At 51.5% G+C, this 19678-nt stretch overlaps 4 protein-coding genes across 4 annotated transcripts; 1 reads left to right on the top strand and 3 right to left on the bottom strand.

The window, feature by feature from the left end:
- Positions 1-292: 292 nt before the first annotated feature.
- NEUTE1DRAFT_88248 (uncharacterized protein) lies at positions 293-2296 on the top strand (the record flags this gene model as incomplete). Its single annotated transcript, XM_009856316.1, has 4 exons — positions 293-368; positions 459-580; positions 691-853; positions 915-2296. 4 exons carry the CDS (start codon positions 293-295, stop codon positions 2294-2296), a joined length of 1743 nt encoding a protein of 580 aa, XP_009854618.1.
- Positions 2297-3796: 1500 nt separating this feature from the next.
- NEUTE1DRAFT_124887 (uncharacterized protein) lies at positions 3797-7245 on the bottom strand (the record flags this gene model as incomplete). The annotated part of the gene is made up of 9 exons (XM_009856317.1): positions 3797-4013; positions 4316-5441; positions 5509-5648; positions 5925-6047; positions 6144-6389; positions 6595-6642; positions 6722-6804; positions 6893-6969; positions 7067-7245. The coding sequence occupies 9 exons, from the start codon at positions 7243-7245 to the stop codon at positions 3834-3836; spliced, it is 2202 nt and encodes a 733-aa protein (XP_009854619.1).
- Positions 7246-11226: 3981 nt separating this feature from the next.
- Positions 11227-12345, bottom strand: NEUTE1DRAFT_148948 (uncharacterized protein; the record flags this gene model as incomplete). The annotated part of the gene is made up of 1 exon (XM_009856318.1): positions 11227-12345. The coding sequence occupies one exon, from the start codon at positions 12343-12345 to the stop codon at positions 11227-11229; it is 1119 nt and encodes a 372-aa protein (XP_009854620.1).
- A 2337-nt stretch (positions 12346-14682) lies between these two features.
- Positions 14683-15499, bottom strand: NEUTE1DRAFT_140979 (uncharacterized protein; the record flags this gene model as incomplete). Its single annotated transcript, XM_009856319.1, has 3 exons — positions 14683-14876; positions 14982-15020; positions 15352-15499. The coding sequence occupies 3 exons, from the start codon at positions 15497-15499 to the stop codon at positions 14683-14685; spliced, it is 381 nt and encodes a 126-aa protein (XP_009854621.1).
- Positions 15500-19678: the final 4179 nt, after the last annotated feature.

Raw genomic sequence — 19678 nt, forward strand, 5'->3', positions numbered from 1 at the left:
TACGATTCACAGCCATCCGCATTCCACCGGCCATTCTTCTTCGACTTAGGTCAGTTGTGCCCTTCTCCTCCAGACCTCGACAACCACCACCACCGCGGCCATACAGTCTTCGGTTTGATCGCGAATGATCTGGGCAAGCCATACTCGATAATCTTCACCACTTCCCAAAGATCAAGCAATTAGCAGCACCCACGCTCCACAACCCTACTTCTCTGTGCTATTCCACATCACCGTCGTCGCACTCTGTCTGTCACCGGTCGATCGCGCAAAGCTGCGCCCGCCGCCACACACCATGTCGACGCAACAGCAGGCCATGATCATGGACACCATTGTGTCCATAAGGAAGACGCTGAAAAGGAAAGCTTATGGTAAGCTCAATTCACCATCTCCCGTTGCCATGATCGCCCTCTTGTTTTTGCTTTCCGTGTCTAACAATGTCCACCATTCATCCTCAACAGAATCCGACTCCGACTCGTCAATTGACCACAACACGAACCGAGGCTACAAGCTCAAGAAACGCGCACGATTTGTCAAGCAAGGCCGTCTTGCCAACGCAAATGGACCAGCCGCCTACAAGGAGGTGTGTGAAACCCTACACGCATGCACAAGGTGTCAGCCTACGTTGGGGAACCAGCAAGAACAAATGAAGGGGACGCACCCAAGACTGACTCTCTCTTTGAGTGCCACCAGGTGGCCGAACATGCGGGCTATCAACGCGCCATCATCAACCAGAACCCGCTCCTCATCGACGAGGACGGCTACGATATCGATAGTGACGACAACGAAGAGCGCGTCCAGGAGGCAATCAGCGCTACTATGGAGGAGAACCCATACGCTTCGATCCGGTTAGAACGTGAGTGGAGACAACATGCGCTTGTCCATGTGAGTCGACGTGCTAACTTCAGTCTCGACAGAACTCCTCGCGCCCCTTACATCCGTCACCGACCTACCGAATCACCCGACCCTGTCCCGACCATTCAAATCGAAAGCCCTTACCGAACTCGTACATCAGGCCGCCGCCCTCAGCCGAAGAGAAAATGTTGCCTTGTGGAAGGTCAAACCGCTGCTCACCAAATTCGTCGGCGACAACTCGTGGGCGCCGTGCGGCATGATGATTGAATCGACTGACCATGATCTCTTTGAGGATACCTCGAGCTTCATCAAATGGGTCAGCAACTGGATCCCGAATGCTGCTGACGCCGTATCAGCTGGCAACCATACCAAGGCGACCGAGAACAGGCCTGTTGGTGGCAACAACAATGAGGCATCGGCCTCGAAACCAAAGGAGTCTAGCCAGACAAATGGCGACAGTGGGGATAAGCCTCTACCAGACTCAGTCCCTGACGATGAACAACTTCCTGATGCCGACGCAAATTCTGACGAGAAGAAGGGAGCTGAAGAGGGCAGCGCGCCAAAGGTCAACGGAAAGAAGACAATAGATGAAGACGTTGAGATGACCGAACCTACAGAAGCAACCGAGTCAGCGACCAGCAATTCCAAGGCGGAGGCCCCGCAACCCAACGGCGAAATAAGCAGGGATCCCGAACAAGCGCAGCCGGAGACAGTGCCCACAGAAACGACCGCACAAAAGGTGGACGAAAGCACGAACCCAGATCAACCGGCACCGGCACCGGTAGATGGACAGACAGTGCCAGCAACGGCGGCATCTAAAGACGTGGAAATGGCAAATGCGCCCAACGGTGAAACTGGAAAGGAAGCAGCGGAACATCAACCAGCGGTCTCAGGTGCCGAGCCAGAGACGAACCCAGATCAACCGGGGCACAATCTGGAGCGACAACAAACAGACAAAGAACCTCAAGGGGAGGGGGTCGTTCATGGTGTAGAGGATTTGCGAGCCAAGCCTAATGTTCAACGTAATGCTGCGCTCAGCACCGCGGCATCAGTAGCGGCACTCCAGGAATTTCTTGAAGAACCATATATCCATCCCATCTTTCTCGCCCCACGAACTTCCCATCCAGACCGCGACTTTGGCCTCCCCGAGCAAGAAGCCGAAGACGTTCGCCGCCTGCTCCAGCTGTACGTGCAGAAGCAGGAAGAAGTCTGTCGCGGCACCCGCAAGCTATACGAGGGTCTGCGCAAAGCAGACCGGTACCGACAAACGGTGCTCTCGTGGGCTAAGGCCGAGGCTCACAGCGGACCCAACCGCGACATGTCGGACGGCGAGGACTGGTACGACAAGGAAGAGTGGGGGTTGACAGAAGACCTGAAGAAGGGAGAGGATGAGGTGGAGGAGGAGACGGCTGTGACGCAGAAGAAGACGAGGAACCGGAAGTAAGCAAAAGAACCTCAACTGCGAACCTTTCTTACCTCACACCTCGTTGGCTATTTCTGGCTCTTTTTTTTGTTTCAATTGTTTCTATGACCTGTTGACTGTATATACGGCAGGCGGTCCTGAAAGGACTTTGTTTTTGTTATCCATGATGATGTTGTATGTCTGGCGTAATTTGGCTGGTTGGCGGGAACTGGATGATGGATGGCTTAGAGAAAACGGAGTTGTGGATGGTGGTATGCTGGGTTGGATCGGGTCGGCTCTGGGAGTTTGGCGTAACGGGTGAATTATGAAAGAGACATGGGATTGGATTGGATGTCTACGCAAGGATGTTGCTCCTTGAGAGAGCTGGGCCACGAGCGACACAGACAGGTATAGAAGCCATTCTGGCGGATCTGACTGCCCTCCTGATGATGATCGGGACGACGATCTATAGTTGTTAGAACTGTAGGCTTCGATGATAGTCCAGATATCATCAATGATATATCAACTGATAACGACCCCTAGAAGAAATCCCGTATTTCATTATTTTCATTCAAGTCGTATATCTGGTCCTGAAAGACATGGGCCGCGAGGAAACAAGGGTACAGATACCGTTAAGGAACGATTAGAGAGTCTTTGGCACAGGATCGAAGCAAAAAACACGTATAAAAACAAAAAGAATCTAAAAAGGAAAGGAAAAGAGAGAAGTCATTGCACAGTCCGGGAGTCGAACCCGGGTCACTCGTTCTTTTTTTCGCCCATGGATAGGCTACTTGTTGGGAAACGAGAGTACTAACCGCTATACTAACCGCGCTTCTTTTCCCTGGTTTACTTGTTGATTATATGTCAAAGAAAACTCTGTTATGAAGGGCAGGAGAACACGGTTGGGGGAAGGTGCAGTGCGGTAAGCCAAGCAATTGGTTGTTTCATGCTTTCTGATGTGTGGGTTGCCGTTAGGAAGGAAGGAAGGAAGGAAGGAAGGAAGGAAGGAAGGAAGAAGGGTACATTGCATAATAGTTGACGGGGAAGGGAGCCATTGTATTGACCGGTAAGAGGTAATCGGGTGGGAAGGTATGTGTATGAAGAACATCACGATGCGATATTAGGTATGGATGCCACATACCTACCTACCTAGGTACCTACCTACCTAACTGACCCTTAGCTGAGATAAAGGACAAGTGGAAGGCGCGGTGTCAAGAGACTGATGTCAGGAAAGAGAGAGACTGTTCTAACCCAAAGTAACGCCAAATGATTCATGAAACCAAAAAGCATAGAAGACGACTTCATCAAATATTTCCATCGAAGACACGAAAAATCATGAATGTTGATCAAAGCGAGTTCATGTTAAAGATCAAAACTGTCTTCGCAGCCAGTCACCTCAGCGAGCAGAACAAATCTCCTCCTTGTCCGCATCTCTGTTTTTCCTTCCCTTCCCCTCCCTTCCCTTCCCTTGCCTTCCCTTGTTTTGCATCCCCTTATGCTCCTATTCCATCCTCCATCCCAGAGCTCGCGCTACCTTCCCAACGAAACAACCTGGAACTGCTCGAGCTGCTGTATGTACTTAGTGTCCCCTTCCGCCGTACCCTCCATGTCCTCCCGGTCCCCGAATCCCCATCGGCCATTTTCGGGGGTTCTGGAAGATGGGGAACTCGCTCGCGTTTTTGCGGGGGAAGTATTCCCAGTCTTGGATCTCGAGGTGGAGAGAGGGGACGGTGGATGGGTCGGTTAGGGTTTGGTCGTTCTATTTTTGAGGGGTGGGGTTAGTTTTCTGATGTAATGTTTGTTGGACTGGAATGGGAGTTGGGACTGGATGTTGATGGAGGGAGGAAGGAGTGGTGCTGAGAAGTTGAAGATGGGAGTTGGATAAAGTGATGACTGGGGGAGAGGGAAGGGGTTATAGAGGGGATGTCGAAGAGAAGGGCAAGGAAATGTGATGAGTGGAGTGAAGAGGAAGGAGTATTTGGAAGGAAAATTCAAAAGTTCTCAAGGAGAGAAAGATAGAAGGTATCCAGGCCAAAAGAAAAAAGAAAGAGTTAAACTTACCGATCGAATCTCAACAGTCATATTTCCCTTCAAGAACGGAATGATCTTCTTAGGAGTCATATCCACGTGTCCCAACCCCCTCTTCGGCTTCACCTTCTCGATATTTGAATGCCTAGACGTTGAAGGCCACCTCCCCTTCCTCTTACCACCAACCATCTTCTCATCCTCGTCCACCCCCCTCTTTTGACTTTGAGACCCTTGCTGCTGTTCTCCAATCTTCACAACATTCTTAAGCGGCCTCGCCAACGGCATGCTAGCCTTCGCGATTCCCTCCATCGGCATGCCCAAAAGTGCCATGCGGCCCATGACCACCCCGTTGACAATCAGGGAGATGGTGCAGGGTAGAGGCACTTCGGAGCGGTCGACAGAGAGCTCGGCGGTGTAGTAGTAGTTTTTAGTAGGAGATTGGCTGCCGTAGGTTTGTCGCTTTTGTTTCATGTTCTTTTTGGGACTGGAGTTGGAATTGCTAAGGGACCGAGAACTGCGGAACGTGATTTTGTTGTTTTCTTCCGTTTGTTTGCCGTCGTCTCTGCTTGTGGTTGTGGTGCCTTCTGCCTCTTCTTCGTTCTTCTTGTAGTTGGAGGAGGCAGAAAGAGACCGTGACCGTGATCGGGACCGAGAGCGACGGAATGTAATCTTGTTGTTCTCCACGGTTTTCTTTCCGCCGTCGTTCTCGGTGTCATCTTCCTCCTCATCTAGCGTGTCTGAGTCAACATTCCGTTCTGAAACGCCCGCTTGTCCTTGATCGTCCGCACTGCCGTCGTCGCTAGATCCATACAACTTGTTAACCGCTTGCCTCACTTGAGCCGCTAGTTTATCCTTGTCGGGCGTTTGCCAATCCGTGTTCAGCTCAGGGTAAGTGTACCCGAACGTCCGTAGGCCCGCCACCGAGTTACTAGTGTGGAAGAAACCTCCCGCGTCCGAGGGTGGTGTGGCGTTGCCGCTGCCGATTGTGGCAGGGAACTCGGCGTGGAAGGGCTTGAGGGGGGAGTCGGCCGTGAGTATGGTCCCTCTTTTGGTACCAAGCTGGCCGCCGGAGGGGAATGAGTAATTGAAGGTTGCGTTTTGGTAGTAGATTGCTTGCCAAAGGGCGATGAGACGGTCCGTGTTGGCGTGATGAAGCATACTGGGGGTTTGAAGACTGGTTAGTGGACCGGAGGTAGGCATACACTGTTACTGAGGGAGATACTTACAACAGAGGATCGAAAGCCGACCAAGCAATGTTGGCCATGGTGCCATTTCCACAGCCCGCATTGTTGTGCACTGTATTGTGAGGATCCTCAAATCCCCCAGCTCCCCATCCTCTGGGGTCGGGTCGGACAAATAGATCGTACTATAAAGGTTTATTGATTAGCAGAATGATCATTTAACCTGGGGTCCATCAGTTGGATCTCTATCCGCAACAGTAGGGTGCTCATGTCCTACGCTCTGCTCCGTCAGAGCCGTGATCCATGAACCATTATTTCCGAAGCTGCCAGTTCCTGGCTTGACACTTCCTTGGGAACCAGAATCATCTCAAGTCATCGGCAACCGTCTCCTCCGCTCAATCGAACCAACCCCCATAAGGGTACATATACAACAAAACCAATAGAGAAGAAAGGAAACTCACCACACTATCCCTCAGTTGTCCCCCCACCTCCTTCATCCCCTCCTCCGCCACCCACGGTTCGCTCCACCTCTTAATCACCGTCTTGTTATCCTCCGCAAAATCCTCAAACTTGCACCGCAAGGTCTGGGGATACAGTCCCAAGGTATTGTCGAATTGGTACATCACACTCCCTTCCTGAAACCGATAACTATAAAGCGGGTTCCTAACTTGCACACCCACCGCTCCCGAAGGCGCACCGCTCCCGCCGCCGGTGCCGTTGGTGTTGGGTGGGGATAAGGAAGCCAAGGAAGAGTTGGGCGTGTTGCCGACTTTGATACTATCGTTCATCACTGCGTAAGGGAGCGAAGGGTCCGAAGCCCAGTCCCAGAAGGGCAGGCGGAGCGTGCGGGCGGCGTCCGTGTAGGCGGGTAAAAGGGAGGGAGGGTAGCGCGAGGCGATGGCGAGGGCGTGGGAGACTAGGGTTTGCTGTTTTGGGGGGTGGATTGGTTAGTTTGGTGGTTGATACGGGGAGTGTGTAGTGTGGAATATGGCGCGTGAATTGCGGCGCTCTCTGATGGGAGTAGGGGGTGGGACGAAGTGGTGGGCTGGAGAGCGAGATATGGTATGAGGGTTGAGGTGATCACAGTCAGAGACATGGGGTTAGTGAAGACTACGATTGGTACTTGCATACCTCGAAGAGAGCAACATATGGCCGATGCCATGGAGCAAAGATGGTTTCCTGCGTGTTTTTGCTACCAGTCAGTATACATGACAGTCATGGGTGTTCAAGAGATAATCGAGTCCGAGACAACACTCACTCCATGAGGACAATACCCTGTATCAGGTGCACCCTCAACCTGCTCAACTCCATTCCATACTTCGTGCGGCAACCCATGAATACCTTTTCAAAATGCAAGTCAGCTTCATGATGATCCCTCCCACTGTACTGCAGGTGAGCTGTCCGCTCCAGTGTACGTATTCACACTTACCTGCCAGACTGAAATACGACAGCTCCTCCGACTCGTTCATCGCTTGCATCTCCGACAGTGCCAAAATGTAGAGGTCCCTAATCAAATGTAGTTAGTCAGTCAGCCATCAGCCAATATTGGGGGAACAGTCAATGTAGATACTATGACCCCCACGAGACAGTCACTTCTTCCTACCATTGCGGCCCTCCCCTAGCGTAGAGATCATTGATGTTCCTCCTGATTGGTCTCTGTCCCGTGCTGGAATCGACACCCGTCTTGACGCCGATGACCGGAATCGGTGTTGTTTGAGCGGCGGCTAGCGAGGCAAAGCTGTTGATTAATAGGAGGAGTGGCAGGAGGGTAGATGTGACCATTGGTATGAGTCCAAAAGTCGATGGTGTAAGATCCAAGTTCCTCTTCTTCCCCATCATCCTCCTTGTTCTCCTTGCGGTAACCTCCATTGGGAAAGGGTTCCCGGCGTGGTACCGGGATGTGTGGAAAGGGATGGTTGGGCAATGTGTTCTAATTGCTCGCGTGTTGGTATCAGTTGAGAAGTGACAGACAAGTGTCTGGTATCGGCCGAAGGGTATTGCTTGGTTATTGAATTTGTTTGTAGTTCACCTCTGCCTTCGAGAAAAAAACAACCCTAGAAGTTCTTTTCCTCGCTCCTCAAATACTCGCTCGAAGGAAATGAAGTCGCGAAAAAATGGAATCAAGACAGCGCAGCTAGTTTTTAAGCGAGTATCAACGGGCACCCCTCTTGCATATTAATGGATGACGAATTGGCTTCCCATGGCCCTTTAAGAGTCATGGGTCTGAGAACAATAGCCACCACAGCAGAGTCCAGCAGGTACAAACAGGACGAGATGGAAGAACCGAAGGAGCACGGAAAGATAAACGAGGGTTCCAGAAGCGCAGTGGCTCCTTGGGTACCAGTGAATAGCACAGTTGCTTGCTCAGGTACTTGGTTCCCTATTGAACTGATGACGACGAAAATAAAAAACGAACGACTCTAACCAAACCCAGCCCAGCCCAGCCCAGCCTCTTTTCCGGGCGCGCGCGTGCAAGCGCTGTAACGATATGACCAAAACTTTTTGTGATCTCTTCCTTCTTGAATAAAGACAGCCAAAAGACAAGAGTGGGAGTATGAACACACGACAGACAACGCGCCAATGAGATGAGAAGAAAATGTCCGACATAAACACACAACCACATCCAGCTCTGACGCATGGTTAGCGGTGAAGAGGCTTGCAGGAGCACACATATTCTGTAACTCGCAGCCGCAACTCGTATAAGTTCTCTTCATCTGTAAAGACAGGAAGGGGGGAGAAAAGATGAAGCGGCCAGATTGGAGACCATGGGCTGTCGAGAAAGGAGAAGAAGACGAGAATAAGCAGGATGGCCAGTTACTCTTCGTATGCTGTGTCGCGCAAAGATGGACAACTCGGCAGACTCGGCTAGAATGTCTCATCGGGCGCTTGCAGTCGACAACGAGACGAGAGGGTAGAAGGTGGAGAGTGAAGAACATGGTCTGTGGTCTCGGCTGTGTGGGTGATGTTGTGAACAGCGCATTCCAACGGCTGCCACCACGGGGATTCCACACCGACTGGCGACAAGGAGGTAAAGGGTGTTATGCGCCTTCCCGTATGTGTGTCTCATTCATACAACCCTGGCGCCACACGTAGGTAAGCATGAATTTCAAAGCGATGGTGCCGCCAGTGATCTGCTGATGGTGGTGAGGGGTTCTTCTTCTCTTATGAAACCCCAAATAGAAAGAAGATGGATTGGTGTTTGTGCAAGTGCATGTACCAACCTCTGAAATGGATTTGTGGATGGATGGATAGACGGAAGGATGATTGGTAGATAAAACTCTCGTCACCATGCTACTGACAGCAACTAGCCGTTGGCCAAAGAGGCTCGCGCGGGCTGCAAGGGGAATATCTGCCTTGTCCCATCTTGCGTCGTGCTTCTCCGCCCTTCGCCGAAAAAGAAGGGTAGGAATCCCGCATTCTCACAGTCTGGTACATTCACTGTGCTGCTCCCGCGCTGGTTGCAGTTGGTGGGGGTTGATGTGTGTTTATGGCGGTGATGCCCATAGCAACGGGTTCAAGCTTAACCCTTTTCTTACCCACCCTTTTCCTCCATAGAGGTACCCACCACTTCGCAAACGCCTTACTTGCTTTTCGGTCCCCCTTTATGATTTCTTGGATGCGGTTCTTGCATACCTGCCCCTGGGCGTGGGGGGCGTCATCCCGTGGTGGCCTTACCCACCTCTTCCCCGGAGTTCCTTCGTGCAAGGTCCCGCCCGTAAGCAGGAAAGAATAAGCAAAAGGAACGGGGACAAAAGTTGGGGGAGGGTAATGAAACAAGGCGTTAAGGCCTGATGAGGCTCTTGAGAAGACTCATATATCTTCAATGTACTTCCCCTACCTCCGTTCTTGTTGCCTTCCACTAGCGTATCTTTCCTTGTCATACTTCACATTTTTATTCTCTTTCCCGCCGGATGCTAGAAAGAATACCGCACTACCCGGCCGTCGGAAGGTACCGACATGCCGGTGAGACACTAGTTTATGTAGGTGTGAATATTTGGAGTCTTCTGCTTGGCTGATGGGGCAACAAGCCCCTGATTGGTTGTACAAAGACTTACAGCAAAAGACTTGTTTCGATGCTGTTTAGAGGTGGTGTAACAACAGATGTGTGGGTTGTTTACTTGTTTTGAACCTTTGACATAGCTTTATGCCACTCCCCCCTCCAGTTCCCTCGCCCCCAGTCCACTTCACACAAGTTAGGGAATCAGGAAAGACTGAACCCGATGACGATCTACGTTGGAAGCCGATATCGCAAAAGGCAGTTGCTCGGGCTCTCTAGAGATGTCCTACCCGTGGCTTGCTCAGTGTAATAACATGCCCCCTCTTGTGATACCAGAACTATTTGCAGCATAGAGCGTCTTATGTCGTAGGTTAACCACTAGATTTGACGGTACGGGTAGATCGCCGCCCTCATTAAGCGAAGTTTGCTTATCATAACCATCATGGCTTATTCCCGTGGTCAACTTACGACTGTTGACTCATATGACTCCTGAGTCTTGCTCATGCATGCTGCTAGATTGGGCTCCAAATGTTGGGCCAGGTTATGCGCAAGCAAAGGTTCTTTGCTAGGTGAAATGAAAATCCTTAGCTGAGGTTGCGTAAGTGGCGATATGAAGTCTTGGTAGTTCGTCGTGCTAGGCGGGAACAGGAGTGTATTCAGTGAGGTTCGATGTACTCCGAACTGATGCCATCCTTTAGATTTTATGTCGATAGCAATACTTCATCTTCGGTTCCTCACATGTGCCAGTTCGTACCTTGCCTTCACTTGCGCTTAGCGAAGTCAAAGATTTGGGATGACCGACCAGGTTATCCCAGTGCAACAAGGGCAATATTGGTACCATGACCCAATCTGGTGTCCATGTCCCTGCGCTATTCACGTGCCAGAAAGATTGGGTTTGCAATATGAGCCCATGTTTGCTTCCGTATTGAACCACAAGCTAGCCTTTGCCCACTTGGCATTGCAACTTCTTGTGCCTCGTAGCACAAAGGAGGCCAGTCCACCACCTGGACCCGTCTCGGCTAGATAAATGGCCACGCCCACAAGACATTCGTGGCCGGAAGAAAAGAAACGGAAATCCCAGATTGTGTAATCGAAGACTTGTGCACAACTTTGTCTTTTGCAGGTTCTAGGCGTTTCTTGCTCCAATGCAGTTAGTGAACGAAGTTCTAATAGCTCAACTATCGTATCAGTGGACATGGGCTAATTGGTGTGAACGATCGTAGACTCTTATGCAACGACTTATTGATAAACAAAGCAATGCTTTTGACTAAAACACAAGGATGGATAAAATGGAGAGAAATGAACCCTTGGGATATCTGCGACCATGTGAAGTGTCACCGTAACATATCGTGGAATGAAAGGCAAGAGTGACTGAAAAGAGGTATTCCTCATGTAGCAGTGCGGTTTCTGACAACCGTTCTGCAAATTTGCCCATTGACCCGATTAACCCATAACCTGTGCCCCTGACCCAACGCCGAGGGATTCTCTATCTTGAGCTTTCCCATCTTTCTGCTACCCGCAGTGGCCTATATACCCCCCTCAACAACGCCTAGAGATATGAAATTCATGAACGGAAATAAAGACAAGGCTGGTACTGAATAACAAGCCTCGCTTGCTTGCTGGAAGATCGGACTGAAATAACGTCTGATTGGTTCAGCCATGCTGTCGCCACCCATGCTTGATGATGACCGGGACATAGGAGAGATTTGTTTGCCATGATTTTCGCATGAACGGCCGGGAATGTTCGATCATGTGAACCACAAAGCTTAGAGAGACTTCTCAAGCATGATCAAGTCTTTGAACCCGTTTTTCCAGTTCTTGGACTGTTCGGGAGTCGGCCTTGGGAGAGGGCTTCTGCAGTAGCCACCGTAGCCTGCCCACTTTTCTAAACCAGCCTTGACTCCAACAACGCCGCCCTGGATGGCAGTCCAATCGCCTTGCGAAACGACTTCCTGCATCTCCTGGGCCTCGGTGTGCTTTCCTTGATTCCAAAGCTCGATGGTCTTGGTGCATGCTTTGGGAGCAATATTGGCAAGACCTGCGAGGATTCCATGTCCACCTGCGGCCAGGGCCTGGATAGAAAAGTCGGCAGAGCCAGCGAGGACCAAGAAGTCGGGATTCTTAGGATCGTATTCCTTTGACAACTTGCGAGTACCCGCGACTACACGGTTCAGCTTGCCGGTGTTGCCGCAAGTCAGCTTCACACCAACGATATTTGGGTGCTGAGCAAGCTGCACGATAATATCCGACGACATGTCCATGCCGTTGACGGCCCCTGGATAGTTGTAGATAATGATCGGGATGGGCGAAGCATCGGCAACTGCGTTGAAGAACTCGAGGATGGTCTGGGACGAAGGAGCGAACAGAGGCGCGTAGTAGGATGGTGGGAGGACAAGTGCGTAATCTCCTCCAGCTTGCCATGCTTGACGGCAGAGTAGGACTGCCTCTCTGGTGCTTTGGGCGCCACAGCCGACAATAATAGGCATTTGAGAGAAACCGGCTTCGTTAAGTGCTTTTCTGGTGGTTGCCGTGACGACTTGTCGTTCGGAGTGGGTGAGGTGGACGGCTTCTCCGTTGGAACCCTGAGTGGCTAGGCCTGTAATTCCGGCGCGAGCTAAACGAACGGCATGATGGGCAATGGTAACGGTGTCAACGTCTTCTGTTTCCTTGTCAAAAAAGCACATCGTCGGGACATAGACGCCGGGGACAAGGGGTCGCTTGACGTGAGAAACGGGTGCGTCCAGGGTGCTGCTGTCGTATGAGCTGCCCAGCTCAGCTGTCAGGTCCTCAACTGTGAGACTAGATGACCCCGAGGATTGGAGAGTCATTCTGTTGAAGCCGTTGGTGAAGTTTTCGGCCGGTGATGAGTCGTTGTGGGGAGCCATGTTGATTGAGACTTGGAATATGGAGATGATGGAAATATCGGGGGCTTTCTAGGATGTACGACCTAAGTAGTGCGAGGTGGACAAAGACAGAAGGGTGGAGGGCAATGAAAGTCAGCTCGTTTGAATTATGGGAGAGCGGAGTGGTTGATATTTGTACTAAGAGGAATGGGAAGATGGAACCAGGATGGAAAGAGAAAAGTCCCAAGCAAGGGAGAAGAAAGGTGTATAGGCTGACTACCGTCTACACTAGAGGAAGGAAACAGCGGGGATGATGACGGTTAGTGATAACCGTGGGCAAGTACCAAAGGCGGTGACGGAAAAAGTACCCATTATTCTATGCCAATGTCGTTTCAGTTCTTGTCGTTCTTGATCTTGTCCGCTTGGGATGATTTACGCTGGTGACGCTACTCCAGTGGACGCCTGCTCAAAACTGGAGCCAAAGACCCATCGCCGCCCACGCCGAACGACGGACATGGAGACGGGCAAGCAAGCTGAGGGCCAGAGGTCGTGGAGTGGTGAGGAATGGGACCTTCTGATTCGTGCAAAAGGGAAGAAGAACGGCCAAAGTATACAGTGCGGCCACTTTTGTTCTCTCTTTGATCTCCAAACTTTTGAGCGACGTTGTTTTCGGCCCCGTCTTGCGGATTTTGAGAAGAGGCACGACCCATATACGACAGGGGTGCAATTCCCAGGATCCCGTCTGTGGTGGACGGTGATAGTGTGGGGGTTAGCCTGACAGGCCAGCTTCGTCGACAAGGGTTACCCCGAGTTACCCCATTGTTGCCCCATGATGGGTAAGGAGGCTAGCCAAGAAATCTCACACTAGACCAGGAGGGGTACTGTACTTGTAGTGCATGTAACTGCTTACCCGTCGATGTCGTGAATCAGCGCGATATTCTTGGACAGGAGCTTCGTCAGACCTCCCAAACGGGTCGAGAGATGCTGGTGACGTCTTGTGTGGAAGATATTCCTTTGCTTATGCCATCATCAGGCCCGGTAGACATCCCAGCAGGCCTAATTGGGTGTCTAGGCCGAACATTATCTGGTGTGGAATTGCCTAGTTGTTCAAGTTAATGCCCTCGGCTGATACACACCTAGTAATCATCTGAGGCTACAGATGTTAGCCGAGTTTCAAAGCAGGTGCACGTCAAAACACGTACACCTCAACCACCAGGTTCATATTGAATTTGTCCACTTGAACATGTTGTTTAGTGAGGTCAGGAAGGCTGCTTCATCTTGAAAAGATGTGGAATCATGACAAAGGGTATTGTGAGAGGACGTTAGTTGCCGTGCATACGGGTACCTACTATACGCGGGAGCGCGCAAAGAGCGGCGCTCAACTTTTTCTATAACCTTATAAGCATCTTTTGGCCGAGTCTCGACTAAGTGTCCGCCCGTCGAGTGAGCATGCGGATTTGTACAGCACAACTACCATCTTGGCTTAGGTAAGAGATGACTTGACAATGGCAAGGCCATAGCTTCACCAAAGGACTGTTCGGCCAGGACTTTGGCTCCAAGGCAATGGGCCAAGGTAGATGAAGGTGAAGACTGGGCCACGAGAGGCTCAGTCGACGCTCTTCTGTGCGATACCTTCACAAGATGCACTTGACATCAGCGCTCAGCGGGCCATACCGTCTTTCTCTTCTCATGCCCCGTTCCGCAACTGGCGGTCAGTCATCCGGGCCGGGAGGCTTGATCGGGTATAGAGAAATGTTTGGTGACACAAATCACGGCCTGCCAACAACGGCCTGCTTCATAAGGATGTGGTTTGTCAGTAATCGAACATGACGGGCGTTAGGGCGGGCTAGCGCCACAAAGTAGCCATTGGCAGGGTGTTTGCGTGGCAATTAATGGGACAAGAAGAGGTACAGACCCTACAGGTACTTGTCAGGTGATGTTCTGAAGGTTGATATAGGTAGTCGTTTTGACGGTTTCATACATTTGGTGGGCTGCCCGACCTCGTGTATCGTGTCTCCCTAGACTTCGTGCCCCAAGCGTTTTGCAACGGTGGTCACGTCATTGCCAGCCTTCCGGCTACTGCGTGCTGTGCTCCCGAGAGCTTCCATAAGGTTTCGATATGCGAAGAGATGTTGGCCTAGCCAATGAGAGCACGCTAGGAGGGTTACGCCTACGCTGGCGAGCCAGACGTTGTGAGGCTTAACCTGTTCCTATCTAGAATGAAAGGTTAATTTGTGATGGCGCACTCTCTCACTAGTGTGGCCTCGACTGGGAATATCGCCCGAACGTCTCTTTCTCTGAGAAATTATTGCGCGTGGAGCGGCAGCGAGAGTCCAGTTCGGGTTGGTCAAGGACGTTTTGGTGGGCGTACTCGCGTTGTCAATGGTTGGCGTGGAAGGCAGTGGAGGGGCAGGTGACCTTTTGGCATGTCTTTTTCTGGCCACTCAGAATGCGCGTGTCGCGGCCTGCGTTGAACAGGCCAACAGGGGAGGAAACGGCAGCATTCACGAGTGACCTGGAAGAGCTGGCTTGCTGCTGCTTTGTCTGCTTGTCTGCGTGTTCCCACTTAGAGACTGCATGGCGAGGTTGATTGCTATGGAAGTTGTGCGAAATTAGCAATGTGCAAAGAAATGGAAGACTGGTACTTGAACGAGGCCCGGTTGATGAGCCCGGCTTACCTTGGCAAGCTGCCATGGTCTTGAGCTGGAGGTCGAAGACTTGGGGATTAAACATTAGTCGTGATTGGCACGCGAAAGCATGTCGAATGGAGGATGACCGCCAGCACGTCTTCTTCAAAGAACTGTGTCGGATGTGGACGGACAACGTAAGACATGGAAGACCGGCCGGATAGAGTCCAGGGACATGGAGTCACAGACAGATTCGACTTTTGAGTCGTCTTGCTCCAAGTTGCTCGGTCTGCCTGACGGCGAGCAAAAGGAGAAAAAAAAAAAAAAAAAAAACAATCGAATTTTTGTCGCTTCCACTTCAGTTGTCGATTGGAAGACCGCGCGCGGCAGGTGCCCTCTGCTGAGTACCTTCCTTCTTTACACCCGCCAGAGAAAGAGCCGCCCGGGTTGTTGCTGAGCGAACGAGTGGCAGATTGACATTCGGGTCGATCCCATTTGTCGATATCAGCGAGCGAGCTCACACTGCCCTCGCGCCTTCCTTCCTCCCACGACTGGACCATGGATGGCATCTCTGCCCCTGGCCTTGAAACTCCCGAGTGGAGGTTCCGGCAGCTTGGGTCTACCATTACAGTCCAATTTTTGGTAGGTACCTGATGTACAGGTACCTCTACGGATTGGGGAGTGGACGGTTGCCGCCGCGGGACTCCTCGGCGACTTCCTGGCGAGGCAGTGGGGGTTTTCTGGAGTACCTAGGTATCTTAGATAGTGCGCTGATAGGTAGTTCGGGTCTTGTGTACAGCAAACGCTAACACGCTCCGGCTGATGATTACCGAGTCGTAGCACGGCGACGTGGGCGGGAATGTGACCGCGTCCAACACGGTGGAAATGGGAATCCAATGTCTTCATAAATAAGTCACAACGGAAGCCGACCAGCTGACCTGGACACATCGATGCGCTGGGAGGCAAAGTGTCGAATTCTCTGTATCGTGTCACCTTGTGAATGAGCGTTCTACTATGGTGAGATGGGTAAGTTTAACCCGTGGATCAGGTCGTCGAACACACGGTGCTCACGAAGCTTTGGCTATGGTGGTCCGTGCAAGATACCTGACAAGGGGGTTTTACTTTTGCTCGCAACCGCAGTACCTTGCCTAAGCGGGATACGTACCCCACTACGGCACATCTGGGGCGGGCCCCCGGACAAACGAATTGCGGAGTGCAGAAACCACCAAAATGTCAAGAATTAAAAAAAATAAAAGAAAGTGCGGAGAAAGAGCCAACAAACTTCGTTAGGTTCAATTGGCAAAATGTACTTGTACCTCCGTCGTTGAAAATGGACGGTGAGCACTGTGCCAAGGTCGTCGACGATAAATATCCACAGCGAATGCCTCCTTGTAGGTACCGTACATATACTGTGCACCGTCGTTACTGCTAGCAAACCACGCACGCATTACTATACTTGGTGTAAACATAATTCGGCCACCTTTCACCTAGGAACAGGTCGCGTGACTGGAATATCGTGGTCTAGGCTAAAATTAATTTGAAACCATTCCGATGCTGACACTCTCACAGCCTCGGATCTGTGAAGCCCGACGGGGAAGGACCAGTGTGTTCTGTTGGCAGCTTGAGAGAGCAGAAGTAGGTTTTGACGTGTGTTCAGAGCATCCTGCAATACTGTGTGCTGCCTTTGCGGGACTGCGATGCATCGATGGCATGGCATGGTCTGGTCATTGGTCACACAGCATCACCGACTTCAGGCGTGATGAAGATGAAACACTTTTCCCTCCTCCTAGAGGCGTCTCTTTGGGCCCCAGTCCAGTCGATCGGCATTCCTCAAAGAGCGCAGAAGCTACCGTGGTGGACAATCCCAGCAGCAGCCGGACAGCGGGGTTGACGAGACCCCCACGTTCACTTGTCCCCATCGTTTGTGATATACAGTGCCCGGAACCGCCCGGTGCTGTAGAAGCTCGTCAACCTTGCCTTTGTCTATTCCCTTGTCTTGGGCACACTTGGAAAATGGTGATGGGTTTTGGGTCAGGGCCATTGACTGATCCCATATCATCCGTAAAGACAATAACGTCGTGGGACAGTGGTTCGGTTCCGACGTAGGTAGTCTGCTACAAGTCACCTTCCAATCACCGACAAGCTCAAGGCCGTACGTCTACACTCAGCTGTAGACAGTATACTTACAACCAAATGCAACGACACATCGGCGTATGCAAGCCACTGGCGCGGCTAGACCTAACAAGGCTTGATGCACTGCATGTCTCTTGGTGAGAGCCTTTGTGTTGGGACCGAAAATGCACCTTGGGATCTGGCTCTGACTGTGCGGTTGAGGTACGGGTAAACTACGGATGAGGTGACTGAAAATGGCGTCCAAGCGGGATCTTGGATCCGAAATGGATGGCCGAGGGACAAGTTGAGGTTGATGTCAAGTCAAAGGCGGGCAAAGGGGTCTGTGCTTCAGCTTGTACTATGGTAATTGAAATGGATGGATATATCACTTCAACTACCTCATTTTACTGTTAGATCCTTAGCAAGAGGTGCCTTGCTGCTAACCGTACTTGATGATCTTGGGGTCAGAACTGCGGTGCTTCTGTTAGTGCTTGATAGATCACTCACGTCACTAGATCCCAGCTGATAGGCTATGGAGCTTGCGCACCGGCCAAGCAGATCCAACGCAACTTCCAACGTCACTTCAACTTCGGTGTCGTTCTTCCTCGTGTCAACTCGACGGAAATTCAATACGGCAACTGAATTCTCAACTTGACATTTTCTTCAATTTCCTATGTTGTACCTTTCACGACATAGATTTCTCAATCGGTTCCCTCTCGTTCTGCCACGCAATTGATCAGCGCCTTGTCACCTTACGATCGTCTCGCTCTTCATGATCCGTCCCCCTCTCCACCCACTTTGACGCCGACGACGTTGTTCCTTTACCAACTGCGCTCCAGGAGGTCGTGTCCCGGAACTTCAAGTCCGCCCACCCCTAGACACTGACAAAATGTGGAATTTGCCGTCTACTTCACTCCTCAACCGTCCCCCATCACATCACTTCAACTTCCCCGCAATTTTCCTTTGCCGTTTCCCCACTGTCCACGCATCACGCCCCTACCGTCCCCCTTATTTCCGTCAGGCACTTCACTCGGTCAAGATATCATGTCGCACCCAAAGCGGCCACTGGCAACCGAAGACGTGCCGAGATTTGTCGAGCTGCTACTAGCTGACCAGCCCTCGGTCCGTATAGGTAGCTCTTGGCGCAACCAATAGCGTGGCAGGTGCTGCTAGATATTGGTCACGGTCAGTTCTCCCCAAGTCTTGTGTAGCACTCCTTAATAACCACGTCTAGCCACTACCTAGAAAATAGCCTCCCCACTCAGCCTCTGAGATATCGACGCGACAAGGCAGCCACGGGCTGAAGCTTGAACCCGTCATTGCCCCCGACTCGATATCGAACGTTCCTGCGCATACCGACAGGGCCAAGAGTAGAGATGCCCAAGTGTACTTGACCATAACAGGGTCAACCTGTAGAATGCTCACTCTCTCGCATAACCGCAGTTGATCCTCTCACCGATGATTTTCAAAGTCTACGGACAAGAGCAAGGCGAACGGGTCCGGGACCATCGCAGTAGCCGTTCCGCCTCTTGACATGGTCAAAGACGCGAGCAGTCAAAAGTCCTCCACGTGGCGGACATGCTCCCCGCGAAAGCCCCCAGCGGCCAAGGTACAACAAGCCCCAGGGTCATCTATAATCCAATCAAGTGGTATCGGCCAGACCCCATGTAGGAGGCTCAAACTGTTACACCAACCATATTTGCATCCTATCAACGGGTTCGACATTCGCTGTTCCCCTAGCGTCGGCAACAGCCGCTGTTGTTTGACCTGCTGGACTTGTCATGTATCATGCAATTCTCTGGTTTGGCGCCACCGCCAGCTTGTCCAATGAAGCACATTTTGGATGTAGTTGATGGCATGGCTCAGGCTGCTGATCAGCACACACTTCATATCAAGCCGAGTTCTGCTCAGCCAGCCAAAAGCATGACTCGATCAGGCATATACTATAGCATCATGACACCACCTCATAAGTATGGCAGTAGTCAGCAAGACGGAAGACATTGATGTGGCAGGTAAGCTCCCAAACAATGTCTCACCACCCAAGAGTTTGGCAGCAACGACTTCCCACCTTCACAGCGACTTGCATATTTCGGTCATCTGACGGCAAAAGCCAGCCAATCGAGTTCACAGAGGAGGCCCTAACTTTGTGTTCCTCTCCATGTTGGTCAATTCGATCAACCCGGTTAAGCCTTAGCCAAGGACTTGGTTGTTGCTGCACGTCAGACTTGCCGCTCCTGGAAGGGAGTGATAGTGTGCACATCGATGAAGACCATGACCGGGCGGAGCGGCTAATTTTTTCCCTGATTAAACATACTCGCCGCATCCTGTTCGTAGCTCTATCGCCACGGCTAACCGCTTCGTGGGGGTGAGATGGTAATGTTTGGAACCTGGTATGTTCCCAGGATATACAGCACACGCTGCATTCCCCCTGTCTTTCTCACACGGTGTGGTACTTGTTACACAGACATTCCACTCTTGGACATCCGACGCCGGACTACGCTCAGCAGCAACAAGAATAGATGGCCCAAAGGTTTCTTGCTACTCAAGGCAAATTGCTGGTCATGGCATTAATCTCTGGAAGGTGCCAGCGTGGTGATCTACTTCGACTAGCAACTGTCGCCGGATCCGACTCTTGC

This window comes from Neurospora tetrasperma (genome assembly GCF_000213175.1).
Source record: "Neurospora tetrasperma FGSC 2508 unplaced genomic scaffold NEUTE1scaffold_6, whole genome shotgun sequence".
In the NCBI taxonomy this organism is placed as follows: domain Eukaryota; kingdom Fungi; phylum Ascomycota; class Sordariomycetes; order Sordariales; family Sordariaceae; genus Neurospora; species Neurospora tetrasperma.